This window comes from Lepidochelys kempii, chromosome 1, assembly GCF_965140265.1.
Source record: "Lepidochelys kempii isolate rLepKem1 chromosome 1, rLepKem1.hap2, whole genome shotgun sequence".
NCBI lineage: Eukaryota > Metazoa > Chordata > Testudines > Cheloniidae > Lepidochelys > Lepidochelys kempii.
Genome location: NC_133256.1, coordinates 210688731 through 210703399, shown reverse-complemented (window position 1 = coordinate 210703399; position 14669 = coordinate 210688731). Strand labels below are relative to the sequence as shown.

General features: G+C 46.3%; 1 protein-coding gene across 7 annotated transcripts in view; it reads left to right on the top strand.

The window, feature by feature from the left end:
* The window catches only part of FAM131B (family with sequence similarity 131 member B), a 116137-nt gene that overhangs the window by 76414 nt on the left and 25054 nt on the right, over nt 1–14669 (top strand). For 2 of the 7 annotated variants that reach the window (XM_073312453.1, XM_073312497.1), the window contains exons 4-7: nt 3414–3507; nt 4433–4630; nt 4937–5080; nt 5575–7072. In XM_073312453.1, the coding sequence (XP_073168554.1) occupies nt 3414–3507; nt 4433–4630; nt 4937–5080; nt 5575–6119 (981 nt within the window). In that variant the 3' untranslated portion in view covers nt 6120–7072. Of the gene's footprint in view, nt 1–1857; nt 2684–3413; nt 3508–4432; nt 4631–4936; nt 5081–5574; nt 7073–7269; nt 13813–14669 lie in introns of those variants that run through there. The other 5 variants (XR_012155017.1, XR_012155016.1, XM_073312486.1 and 2 more) reach the window with 5 other exon arrangements.

Sequence of the window (14669 nt, the reverse complement as noted above, 5' to 3'; positions counted from 1 at the left end):
AATTCTTTAAAATGTTCCTAACATAGTATTCCTGTAAAATCTGTGACATGTACAGAATCCATGGTGGTGTGGTGGAAGAAAAAGTTTTTTTGGCACTTGGATGATTTGTGGCTTTGTCACTAGTGAGTAATGGAACCATCCCAAATTCCTGTTGATAAAATCCTTGCACTAAACAATACCTGCATGCGTTCCCTGTGTATACAATTATTTACACTCCAAGGACCATTGTTTCAAAAATTCCTGTTGACCACTTTCTTGAGCGGTTATCCAATATTTGGGGCCTTGCTGGATTATTTCTGTGAGAAGGAGAAATTGATGATACAGTCAGGTATTTCTTTGGTGCAAACCTGTTTATTTACAAAGAATGTACAAAGTCCTGTTTCCCTGATTGTAATAGAAACAAACAGCAACAGGCAGTTTCCTTGCTCACAGTTCCAAAGCCTGCCTTTTCAGCCAATCCTTTGTCCCAAGGAGCTCTGTCCCTCTGCTTCCTTTCATGGCCATACTCAGAACTGCTCTCTGGCTTTCTTGTTGCTTTCTCCCTCTGACACATGCAGACACATACAGAACTCCAACTAATCAGTGGCCCAGATCAATCTCCAGGGAAATCCCTTGGCCATATTGCTTAGCTTCTGATTGGCCTTGCATGTGGCTTAGTGCCCTGGACGGTGGCTTCCACTGTCTCCAGAAATCTTATTCCATAAAGGCACTTAATTGCTTCTTCCATTTAACCTGAATGAAGGGTAGCTGGCACACTCATCAGCCTTAGCAAGTTCTGTGATTGCCCCTAGATCAAACAATTGCTTGATAGCAGCTATTAACACCTTCCAGCAAAACAGTGCCATTAATTTTGAGTGCCTTCATTTTTGGTTGCCCAGCTTGAAACACTCTGGGCCTGATTATTAGATGTATTAGAAATGAAAACAAAAGGGCAACAAAAAATATCAGGGATACGGAACAGATTCCATATGAGAAGGGATTAAAAAAACTGGAACTTTTCAACTTGGAGAAGAGATGATAAAATCACGAATGCTGTGGAGAAAGTGTATAAGGAAGTATTATTTACCCCTTCACATAACACAAGAACAAGGGATCACCCAATGAAATTAATAGGCATCAGGCTTAAGACAAACAAAAATGAAGTACTTCTTCACACAACGCACAGTCAACCTGTGGAACTCATTGCCAGGGGATGTTGTGAAGGCAAAAACTATAACTCTAAGCCTCTGACTGTCAAATGCTGGAAGTGGATGACAGATGGATCACTTGATGATTGTCCTGTTCTGTTAATTCCCTCTGAAACATATGGCATCAGCCACTGTCAGAGCCAGGATACTGTGCTAGATGGACCAGTAATCTGACCCAGTATCATTCTTATGCTCTTATGATTTTCAGAAGGGCTGTTCACCTATATCTTCACCTGTAATTGTTGGGAGTGGGAGCAGTGGTTGCTCAGCCCCTGTGAAAATCAGCCCATAGGTGCCCAATTTTATAAGCAACCCCAAAGTCTGATGATTTTGGCTGGAATAGATGAGGGAACCTGATGGATTTAGCTGGAGAAACTAGCCCTTGTGGAGGAGCATGTGGAGTTCAAAACCCTGTCATTCTCAAGGAAGAAGGGGATGAATGCACTCCTAGGAGAAACAAACACCAATTAACCCCTCTCTCCTGTGGTGGTTTAGTGTCCCCCTCTCTCTAGAGTTGAGGCTGAGTATAGAGAGGGGAATGGCTGGGAGTTACAAGGATGAGGCCATTATTATTGTTTGTTTGTGTATTTTTTTTGTAGCTGTGAATGGACAGAATAAAGAGCGAATCATCACATGCTTCTTCATTTTGTTTTTTTCATTACAGATTATTTAAAATGTGAGAGAAAACAATGGCCAAAAGCATATTCTTCCCCTGTTATTACTTCTTCTTGCCTCCTGCCCTGTTGTGCTGTCACCTCCTGTAACGACGCGGCCTCTGGCGGGACACAACTGAGAGTATCAATTCAGGACAAATTGCTTAGAGCAGGGCAGTCACAGCCCCAGGCTGGTGGTTCTCCATATCTAAGGCACACCAAACCAGCCAAACAGAGAGGACTTCGGTATCACCCCACTGGCTAACCATAAGTCATATAAGCAATTCTCTTCGACATTCCAGTTTCCCAGTATCACCACCAATGCCATTCGTTATGGGGACAAATGGTTATGAAAACCAATGCCCCAGTAAAAGAAAAAAGATTCTCCCGATCCCAAAGGACTAAGCCCCAAACCCAGGTCAATATACAAGTCAGATCTTACCCACAAATCATGCTGTTGCCAATCCTTTAGAATCTAAAATCTAAAGGTTTATCCATAAGAAGAAAGAAATATAGATGAGAGCTAAAATTAGTTAAATGGAATCAATTACATACAATAATGGCAAAGTTCTTGGTTCAGGCTTGTAGCAGTGATGGAATAAACTGCAGGCTCAAATCAAGTCTCTGGAGTACATCCACATCTGGGATGGGTCATTCAGTCCTTTGTTCAGAGCTTCAGTTTCAAGCACAGTTCTTCCAGAGGTCAGAAGCAGGATTGAAGACAAAATGGAGATGATGATGATGCCTTTTATAGTCCTTTTGCCATGTGACTTGTGCTTTCTTTGTTCCAACCACAAGCCACCCCGCCCATGGCATGGAAAAACCTTAGAGTTCTGTCCATAGGTATGTCCCTGCATGCCTTGCTGAGTTACAAGGTGTATCTGCTTTCTCTCAATGGGTCAGTTGTATAGCTGATGGTCCTTAATGGGCCATCAAGCAAGTTAGGCAGTGCTGACACCAAATTGTCTGGAGTGTCACCCAGAATCATAGCACAAGTTTGAAATACAGACAGTATAGATCCAATATTTATAACTTGAAATACAAAAATGATACATTCATACAGATAGCAAAATCATAACCAGCAAATCATAACCTTTTAATGGACACCTTATGTGACCTCCTTTGTACAAGATTTGGTGCCACTATAGGACCTTGGTTACAACAATGGTCTATACAGTCACAGTTCATGTCAATAACGTCACACCTCCTCACCCTCAACCCCTACTCCTTGCACCCCAAACCAGCAGTCACCATAAAGAAAAACTCACCACAGTCATCAAAAGAGAGATGGAGGAAGGGCAACATCCCCACAGAGAGGGGCCTCCCCCTCAACCCTGCTCTTACCTCATGCAGCCCTGCAAAGGGAGTCATGCAGATTCTTTGTCGCAGATTATATTGCATCCCCTTTTCCCCTTCTCTTTGTATTCCTTCTCTTGTCATTTTCTTCTGCTTCCCATCCTTCCCGAACTCTTCAACTGATCTCTCATTTCCATCCCCTTCTTCTCCTTCTCTTGTTTTCTTTTTCCTTCATCTTTCCCTCTCTTTCACACCTTCATGCTCTCTCTCTTTTCAGCTTTCCATGGAAGACACAACCTCCATTCTCCCCAAGCTGAAGCGGAACTCCAATGCTTATGGAATCGGGGCTCTGGCTAAGTCGTCTTTCTCTGGTGAGAACCTCAAACCTGGGTTTATTTGCCACTGCTCCTCTCCCTTTGACCTGGGGCCTCTCCCCATTGTTTTGGGTTTATTTGCCACTGCTCCTCTCCCTTTGACCTTGGGCCTCTCCCCATTTGTTCAGGTTGAACAGAGAGTGGGGAGACACCTGGGTTTGTGGGGCAGCAGCAGGGTTTCCCTGGTGTCTTCCCACTCTCTGTTCAACCTGAGACTTCTCCTTACCATTGCCCCGTAACCAGAGGCCTCTTCTACTTGCTGATCTCCTAACTGCTGCCCCCTAATCTGAGGCCTCTCCTCACTGTTATTCTTATTGCTGCCCCTTAATCCTTGTCCTCTCCTCACTGCTCTGCCCAACTAAAGACCTCTCTAATCCACAACTGCTTAGCCTCAAGCCTATCCCAGTTGTTGCCTCTTAAAACTTCAAGTTTGTCTCATACCCCTCAGGCTCTTCTCACTGTGCCCCCATGCTCAGACCTCTTCAACTACTTTCCCTCAAGACTGCCCTGGGAGGAGACCCTTTTTCAGTCTCCTAGTTCATCCAGTTCTGGGATTTTCCCCTTGTACCCACTGTTCCCCTAACACTGAACTCTGTGCTGGGCAAAAAAAAAAATAATTCTTTCTCCAGGGTCTTTCACTTCTGGGTTTCTCCTCCTTTCCTTACTGCACCCCCAATGGGACCCTATCCATGAAATGATGACAAACCATATCAGGGAGGGGTATACAGAGCAATTACAACTCCTGGAGTTGCTTAATAGGCCTTTTGAGCCCCACAGCAAGGGAGGGAGGGGGCACCATCTAAGGGAAGGAGTCCAGGGGACGATGGGGGGAGCCCCTTTCCAGGGAAGGGTGAATAGAGTGACAAACAGCCGTGGAGCTGTGTAATAGCCCCTCCTTGTTTTCTGATGTCTGGCCCCTTAGGGATATCCCGCAGCATGAAGGATCACGTCACAAAGCCAACGGCTATGGGACAGGGTCGTGTAGCTCACATGATTGAGTGGCAAGGCTGGGGCAAAGGTAACAGCCAGCAACAACAGCACACACATGAGGCGGTGCGCAAGGATGCTGATGCCTACTCAGACCTGAGCGACGGTGAGAAGGAGGCCCGATTCCTTGCAGGTAGTGCTGACTTCCCCCACACCAGGGATCTGGGGTGTCTGAGAGCAGAGAGAGAGAAAGGGGAGCCTGAGAGATCCAGAGAAGAAAATTGCTGGGGAATGCACACAGATCGGCTGGGGAGGTGCAGCTCAGATGGGGGCAGGAGGGACTCGCTGGGGGATATGCATGAGGGGGGGCAGGTCAGAGCAGGGGATATCATTGAGACAGGAATAGGAAGGATCAGTGTTTCAGGGGTGTCAGTGAGGTGGGGGTACATGGGGAGCTCCTCATGTCTCCACTGCCTCTCCCTGTCTCTCTCTGGTGTAGGGGTGATGGAGCAGTTCGCCATCTCTGAGGCCACTCTCATGGCCTGGTCCTCCATGGATGGTGAGGATGTGAGTGTCAACTCCAACCAGGAGAACCCAGCAGGCAACTACAGTGAGAACTACCAGGAGCTGATGGAGAACCAGGGTGAGCCCTACCCCCTTCCTGCTGGTCCTGGGACGTCCCTGCCCTCCCCCATCCTTGCTGCCAGGCTCCTTTCCATCCCTACTAGTTTCTTTATCCTCTGAGGGAGTCACTGTTACCCTTTCTCTTGAGCTGAGATCTGGCAGAGAGAGGAATATTCCCCACTCGTGGAGCTCCCCGTAGAGTCAGGGCCCAGCAGACAAACTCCAGACCCCATTCTCCTAGGCCTCTGGGCACAGCAGGGGAGGCCAGCATCTGCTGGAATCAATCACCTGTATACCCAGGTTCTGCAGATCTGTCTGTCTGCCATTTCCAATGGCTCCCATCTTGCCCTCCCTCTCTTTTCCTGACCTCCCCGACACCTCTCTCTGATCTCCCCCCTCTGTCTCTCCCTGTTTCTGTTGCTCTGTCTCACTCTCTTTCTCATTCTCTCTCTCCAATTCCTCCCTTTGCACTCTTTCTTTTCCCCTTTCACTCTCCCCCTTCTCTTTCTGCAGATCACATGGCCCAGACACAGTATGACAGCTGGCCCCACTCCTATGTTTCTCAGGGCATGTATTGCCTGGGCTCCTCTGATGCTTGGGAGACCAGTGACCAATCCCTCATTGCTTCCCCGGCTACTGGCTCCTACCTAGGCCAGAACTTTGAGGAGACCCAGTCCAACCTGCAGGAGAGCACATTGATTCAGAGTAGCCTCATCCAGCAGCATCAGATGCAGCAGCAGCAACCACAGGCCTTGCTCCAGAACCCAGGGCTCGTTGACATGTGGCCCCCTCAGACTGCTGCAGGGGGTGGTGGTGGGGCTGAATCCAGCACATACATGGGGGTGCACACAGAGGAGGAAGGGAACCCACTACTGGAGAAGGCCCCGCTGCTAAACAAGAAGACATCTCCAGAGGAGGACGATGCTGTATGCCGGGACCTGGAGTCACTGTCACCTCGGGAGGAGCTGGAACATGCCGCACTCAGCCGCAAGGTCTCAGATGTCACCTCATCTGGGGTGCAATCCTTTGATGAGGAGGAGGGGGAAGCAAACAATTGATGCTGCCAGTGAGGAATCTTTCACCATTACCAAATGGGAGGGGAGGGGGGAATGAAATGACAGGAAAACCTCTCCCCAGGTTCCCAGGCGGACACATCTTTCATTCAGACATTTAATTTTTAACAAAAGGGAAGTAAAGGACTGGAGGTGTTTGACAGGGGCGGAGCCCTCCTTGCCCACCATCATGGGCTGATCCCCTGGCCCCACTGCTCTGGACAGCATGCTGGGGGCTCAGGGAACTCTGGACTTTAAATCTTTTTGATACAAGGGTTTGGCTCTGGATTCAGACTGCTCAGATGCTGGGATGTGGCTCCCAAGATACAAACAGTGGCTTGATACAAGGATGTGGCTGTATGGATAGGATCTATCTTGGCAGAATGGATGTTGTTTTGGGGCTACAATCTGCTTTGATCCATGGGATATGTGAATACAGAGTCTGTTTTGAACAGGGCACAAGACTGTGCGGATATAGGTTGCACTGATACAGGGATTGTGGCTGATATACAGGGTAAGGCTGTATGGATATAGCCACTGCACTAATAGGATGGATGAGCTATATGGATAAATACTGTACAGTTCTTTGATGCAGAACCAAGGCTCTGTGGATACAGACTGTACTGTGGTATGGAAGGTGTGGCTCTGTGGATTCGGGATGTGCTCTGGTAAGGATGGCATACCTCTGTGGACAAGGGTTGTGCTCTAGTACGGATGGTGTGGCTCTGTGGACACGGGCTGTGCTCTGGTACGGATGGTGAGGCTCTGTGGATACAGGATGTGTGCTGGTACGGATGGTGTGGCTCTGTGGACACGGGCTGTGCTCTGGTACGGATGGTGAGGCTCTGTGGATACAGACCTCAATCCATACAGCAACAGCTGTGCTTCGGTCTCTTTGAAACATTTTTCTTTTGCTCCCGCTGACATGTCTGTCTGCCTGGGAGCTGCAGGAGAACAGGCCAGGGGGCGGGGGGTGGGGGGAGAGTGGGCATGGGGATATTTCCAGGTGGTGTTGGACACTACATGCACGGGGAGGGGGTCACCTGCCATTTTCTACTATATAAACATTGTAACATAAAGCTGACTTTCCAGGAGGATTTGGGAGTTTGTCCACCTCTGTACTGCTGCCTGAATCCTTCCCTCTTTTCCTCTGCAGGGAGGCCAGGAACAGCAGGAACAAACAGTATCACCATTTTCCAGTTTATATTGGATTTTTGTTGCTGTTTCTTTTTCTACAGGTTTATATTGCCGAGTACTGGTTCTAAACACAGTGGTTAACAAAGGGAATGGCCTATGGGCTGGCCACCACTGACCATAACTGCCATACCATTCTCAGTATCCCCGATCCTTCTGTGGTGCCAAATGTGGATGGAGGAAAGGGGGTGGGAGGGAAACTTTTCTCCTCCCTCCTGTTCATTTCTCTTTCCTGCTTTACATTTTCTGTTTTTTCTTGACAATGTAAATATTCCTTGGCACTGTTTTCTTTTTTCTCATTCCTCCCATCTCTCTTTCAGGGGTGGGGAAGGCTGGGTTTTGGGGAATTTTCCCCATTTGTACGGGTTCTATATTTTTGTTAACAAAGTTTATGATTCATGGACTGATGGGGTTTTGATTCCATGTGATTCCCCTTCTTGTTGCTGCAGACATACTACAGGAGAAGGGACTTTAAATAGGTATTAACCAATTGTTTCCCCTCTGCTCTTGCTAGGGAATAAACAGGAGACAAAAATTGTGTGGGGGCAATCATTGTTCAGATGTTCAGATAGCAGAACATGACCACCAGGGGATGGTAGAAGTGTTGGGTGTTCACTGAAATGTGGGCAGTGTGTGAGCAATTGCATCCCTCCAACAAAGAAGTCCCACCAAAGGGTGAGTTAAGGGTGGGGGACTGGATAAATGAACCAAGCTGGAGATTGCCCTCTTTCTGCACTACCCCGGAGGCATCTCTTCCCCACTTGCTCCAAGCCAGAGCCACTCTTTTCAACTGCAATACAGATGTTTGTCTCCTCTCTGTCTTCTCCTCCCTGATGGTAGAATTGATATTGCTGCTTGCAGGATGGGAGAGTGAGGCATGTTCCTCTCCTGATCCAGGTTTGGAACCCAACCCATGTAGCAGGGAAGGAGAATGTATCAGGAGAGGAGAATGTGGCAGGAATATTATCCAGGAGGCTAGGAGCTGAGACAGCCACAGGAAAACAGAAGTGGATCATGTCCAGGAGTCAAGAGGAGGGTGAATTATGGAGCCTTGGAGATGGTATTTCCGCTCACACACCTTTCCTACCAGCAATTGGGATTATAGGGAACTCCACAGAGAACTTCTGAGTCTCTCTGGCAAAGCTCCATTTCAAGAGGATCTGTCTTCCCGCTCCACTGCACCTCTAATGGAAACGCCACTGGGAGGAGTGTTTGGGAGGATTATGTGAGGCTGACGCTTGGGGGTGGATATGAGACAAAAGCATTTGTTACCACCTCTTTGTCCCCATTTCTTTGGAGCTTCCCTGTCTTTCCCAGGGGAGGTTGCTCCTTTCATGGGTGATGAGGTTTCAATATCTACTTAAATATGTTTACACGTTCTGGTACCAACCTCCCAAGGTTGAGAAGGTTGGCTAAAGCACCTCCCAAAATCCCGGGAGGACTCATTATCCTGAGTTTATCTGAACTGCTTTGGTTTGGCTGCTACATGGATTGGGGAAATCTCACTAGCAAGAACAGAGAAACTGGGAAAGTGCATGGGCAGGAAAACTGAAGGTGTGTTTCTTTGGGGTGTTTCTTTCGGGGGGAAGGTTTGATAAGCCTGCTTCTTATTTTTTCCCAACCATTCTGCCTCCAAGGTCCTAGCCAGGACCAACCGATGTTTACAGTAATTATATTTCAGTGTATCTTCAAATGTATCCTGCTCCCACCTTGTCATTCACAGGACCAGGACAAGGGGGTCATCTTGGTTAGGTCTATTTTTTTTAATGCAGACAAGTTGTGCATTTGGTAAGATGTGTGACAAATGTATGAGGTGCATTTTCTCCATAGGAGAGAAGTGACAGAGGGACACACATTACATGGAAAACAAAGACTAAAAAAGAAAAAGAAAAGAAATGTACCTTATGAAAATCCCACAGAATGTAATAGCAAATGAAAACCTTCCCACAGAGTTTTCTGACCTCTGGAGAATTATACTTCTGCTACAGAATTCTATAGCACAGTTTCAAAAAGCTTATAGATGGGATCTCATTGTCTATTAAATCCTACAGGTGTTTAAAGTAATTTCTACAGAAACGTATTATTTTCACGTTATTAAATTCTATAAGATTTTTCATAAAGATCTTGCTTTTTTGCAAATAAAGATCTTACCTTTTTTTAAAAACAACAGCACTTTCCGCTGGTGTCCCCACCATCCAAGAACACATATGCCTTTCTCGTTGCCAGGAACCTGACTGGACACAGCATTCCCATGGCCTCCAACTATTGCCTAAGTGAGGCCCAAATGGACAATATTAATAACAAACTGATAGGTCACTTTGAGTCTCCTGCAAAATGTTATTCTACCTTAAAAAGTGACTGTATAAAAATGGGCTTTCCTTATGCAACAGGCCTGCACCCTGCCTGTATCCAGAATCAGATCTTCTCACGTTGCTAAGGTTTTCAGAAGTGACACATGGTTCTGGATTCATCAGTTTTTGGGGGCCCAATTTCAGATGCCTTAAGGCTCCCTGATTTTCGGCACTTTCTGAAAATCAGGTCTACTGAAAGTATCCAAAAACAGAGGAATGCAAAGTTACTAGTCCCTTTTGAAAATCTTGGCCCTAGATTTTGACTTGCTTTTTATTCAAATTATCTCTGCAGAGCCAGCCTAGCTCAGAAAGAGGGTAATGGAACCTATTCCTTCTTGTGCAGCATCTGCAGAATTGTTTACTATGTTCTAATTAGTCACACCTGTGCAAACCTCCTGAAGGCCATGGGGTTGCCACAGGTGTCATTGGGGGCACAATTTGAATTGCAGATCCTTTATTCTAGGGGATGATCTGGAAAGAGTCCAACTTGACTCTCAGAGCCCAGGCTGAGTTTGCAGGGCTGACAGAAACAAATATCTTTTTATTTGTCAAGTAAGTTTGATCTGGAGTCGTCACTTGTGAACAGAGCTGCACTCATGAAATATTTCTAAAATTGCTTGAAGCTGTGTAGCTAGAGGGCTCCCTGCCTTTGTTTGCTTTCCGCCGTAAAGCCATTAAGTCTTTAGTAGGAGCCATGACTTCTGTTCTTTGCTGAACAGAGAAGTGTTTCTTTAAATATGGGTGACTCTAGTAGTTGAATCAGCTCTCAGACAGACAGACCTCTTTCTCACTCCTGTGCCCTCTACTGTCACCATCTGTCCAGTTCACATTACTGTTGTTAAACCTACAAGTTGTTTGCAGGTTTGGAGTCTTTACCTCCAGGGCACCAGTTCCAGTGCCTGGCTCAGGGGAATCATGAAGTGAGATATAGGGTCTTTCATCTCTAAAGCACAATTTTCAATTTGGCTCCAGGCTGGGGGAACTGGCTGGGTGAATGAGACAAGGGGAAGGGGCCATTCATCTGTAGGGCATCAGTTCTGATACATCCTTCGGTCTGGGGAAATGGCTCAGGGAGTTAAGGAAAGGCCACAGATCTTACCACTCCTAGGTGACTGGTTCCAATCTGTTCCTACTTTGTAGTGACTGACAGTCATTCCCATCTGGCAGCTCTTCAGTTTCCATGTGAACTGACAGATCTCAGGCAGTGGCTAGTCACCCTTGCCAATTCCACCCCTTTTCTTTGACTACGCTGGGACAGGGAAAGGTAAGCACCACTGATAAGTCCTGTCCTGTGATTGTAGGGCAGGAGCAAGTCTGTGAGAAGGACTGGGGACTGTGGTGGGCTCCTGGGGTGAGACAGCTTCTGCAGCCAGGGAACATGCCTGTTTTCATGCCAGTTCCAAGGTGACTTGAGAGTTGGAATGGCCCTGAGATTTATAGACTGGCCACATGTGTGGCTAAAGCCTGGACCATCCTTACTGTGTCCAGCAAATGGAAATTGTCTGTGGAGCCGGCAGGACAGCCAGGGGAAAGGAAACTATTTTCTAAATCTGAAAAGGTGTGTGTGTTGGGGGGAGGGGTTAATCACAGAATAAGAAAGAGATTCTTCCAATCTGGTGTAGCTCAAGTGCTGTTACAGAGCTTGGTACTGAATAAATAGGCTTGGCAGAATTAGATTTTTAATATATAATTTTGATGGATAATATCAATATTATTTTTAAGCATTTTTTCTAGTTTTATCTATTTCAGTTTTCACAGTTGCATGAAATTATGGGTGGGTCAGACAATGATTATTTAATGACAGATGTTGAGATTCAAAAAGTTATATAGCTTCATAAGTGTTAAAACACAAATTGTCAACATGTCATGTTAAAATATACAAAGTAAATATCTTTAGATCAAACTCAAAGTTCTCAAGCAGCATTTTTCTTACCTTGCCTAGCTGTAAATTTCATTTATTGTCAATGGAAATATTTTTTCATTAGTTTTTGTGTGTGTGTGTACAGTGAAATCAGCGTTTACTGACCGTTACCAATAAAAATCTAATCCTTCCAAGCCTATGCATAGGCCATCTAGCTTTCCCCTCTGGAAGACAAGGAGGAAGAGAGCGATTTCTCCACACTCAAGAAGTTACCTACTTCTTTCCTTGTCTCCCCTGAACAGCCAGAATACTATATTCCTCCTCCTGTGGGCACCAGCCAGCAACTGTCCCAAGTAAGAGCCCAATTCTGCTCCAACTGAAGTTAGCTGGGACTTTGCCTTTCATGGGAACAGGGTGAGGCCCTGAATCACCAGAGTCAGTCCCATTTGACTTAAATGTCAGATTAATTGTCCTGACAGAGGAAAAGATAAGTAAAAAGTAAACACCCTTCAGTACTCTGGAGAGTAGCGCAGGCTGGCATTAAGCTTAGCTGCATAATCTGGAAAGGTATCACCTCAGCCTTCCCATGTAAGGAGAAGGTTCTTGCTCTCTCACAGCCTAGAACTGTTTCTTCCTGCCAGCTCAGACTATCTCACACTAGCTGGTATGAGGGAAAATTTCTCCATCTCACCCCACTTTGGATTTTCCTCATTTTCAGACATTTCTAAACAATGGGAAATGTCATTTTAAACTGCTGTTACCAAAAGAGCCTTCCAAATACAGCAATCACCAGTGATCTGCAATCAGCATATTTAATGCTGTCTGGAGAGAAGTGGAGAGGAATTAACATTCTCTGTTTAGCTGGAGCACAGAAGAGGAAGTCTGACAGGGATGTGCTGTGCCTTAACTCAGGGAAGGGAAGGATAAACAGAGCGATATGCAGAATATGGATTTGGTGTGCACCCATTAGATAGCACAGCAGAGGCAGTGTCTGTTATGAATGGAGCCAGCTGGGGCCCTCTTTCATATCACAGTCGCTCCCCAGGTGAGATGGATAGGGCTGGATCTGTAGGAGAGTGACAGACATCTGTGCCAGATCAGTATCTTTCTGCCTCTCTCCCCAGCACAGTGTTTCTCACTATGCAGAATGTCTGGCCCCTTGCTGGAGATCACAGGCCCCTGCCAGCACAGACAGCTCTCTAGGTTTGTTGGGAAGTGATACAGACCACATGGTCACTGTGTTACCAGCACAGATATGGCAGGATCTGCATTGGAGCATAGAGACCATCTGGGTTTTTGTTATATATCTGGCTCTTCCTAGCACAGACAGTACATGTACAGGTGTGTGTGATGTGTACCAGTTAGACCTTTTTTGGACATTTTGTCCTTCCCTTGTATGGATATGAACAGGTCTGTACAAGAGTAATATGGACCAGCTGGGGTTGTGTATTGTATTTCCCCCAGCACAGACAGATCTGGATTCGAATGGAAGCAATGTAACCAGGCCAGGCCCCGGTTTTGGACAATATTTCCACCCAGACAATAGGATTTCTCCTGGAAATGTAGGGACTGACAGGTTATCTGTTCAGTCATGAATGTTGCTCCTCAGGGCAGTCAACAAGGAACCTGCCTGTTCTAGAATGATGGTAAGGGCTCCTGGTTAGGCTAAGTGGTACTCTTAAGAAGGGAGAGTTGCTATCTTATCACTGGGTGGGTGGGAATTCAGCCTCCATTTCCACCTTGCACTGAGTCAATGCTCAGTGTCTTCAGAAATCTAGTTTTGGTTCTGCTCCTCCCAAGGGTACAACTAGTGTCCATCCTGTCAGGCAAAGTTCTTCTCCACCCAGGAGAAAAGTCATGCATTGACAGTTAATTCCAGGATAACACAGGCATCCAGTCCAGGTTCACCTGAACCCCAAAGCCCTTTGCAGGAGGGATAGAAAACCAGTAGAAGCATTTTCCCTTGTTGCCCTGCTCCCTTTCTAGAGGTCATAAATCCCATTCAGGTTCTTGACCTAGATGCTGTGCCCAGTCCATTCCAGGCAAGCACAGGCATCTACTCCACCTCCATCCAGTTCCCGTGTGGTGCACAGATGAGCAGTGTGAAAAGCAGAAACAGCTTTGCAGGTGTATTTTGTTTGTTGATTTCTGTTTATCTTCTCTGGTTTTGTGGGTGTCTTCCATGATTGGGGTAGTCACCAATGGGTCCCTGGGATCCTCCAAACTACAGAATGAGCATCAAAAATCATTTTACAATGAGCAGGACTTTTTTAAAAAGCTCTTTTTGGGGTTGGGTGGGTAAGGGCTGGGGAGTGGGAGGTACAGTGATCTCTGGGTGGTATGGGTGGGTGTCTATTGGTGGGTGGGAGAATGGGGAGTGGAATCTTGAAGCATGTTTAAAAGCAACCAAAGGTTTGGGGCTTAAGATTTTGTATTCTCAACATATGAAACTGCTATTGCATAAGGGGACAGGACAAGGAGGGGTTGTAGCTGGGCAATGTAAAGACCCTCTTCCCCAGCTGTGTGTGATTTTGTGCGGGACTGAATAGAGATTCTTTTTATCCCTCAAGGATGCATTTTGTGGAGGGCCATGGCTCTTCATGGGGAAAGAAAGAGCAGGAAGAGAAGGGGGTCTGTCATTGAAACCCTCCTACCCCTGCCACCCCCAAATAAACAAAAACAAAACTGATTTGCCTTCGGTCTTCCCAGTCCAAAACTTCTTTGCCTGAAATTTTTTCGCTGGTTATTCTTTGCATGTTTTGATAATGTGACTTATGAGAAAAAATATATATATAGAGATATAGATATAAACTATACATACAGACATAGGAAACTATATGGCACTACACACGTCCATACCTATGTGTGGCAGCAGCCACTGAAAAAGGAGACGATGTAGGCCAAAATGGCATGTACAGTCCTTATAGAGTTATTATTAAACAGAATGTGGTCTTGCCATTCTGTCTGGTGGAAGTGTTTTATTTCTGCGGGGAGGATCCAAGGGACTTGCGTCTGAGGAAACAGTATCCTAGCAGGAGTGGAGGCACAAAATCATTGATAGGAGTAAAGCCAGAGCATGCTGGAGACATATACAAGTATAGGGGCAGTATCTCATGCCGAGCAGGCAAGAGAGCTTTTTGCACTCCACAA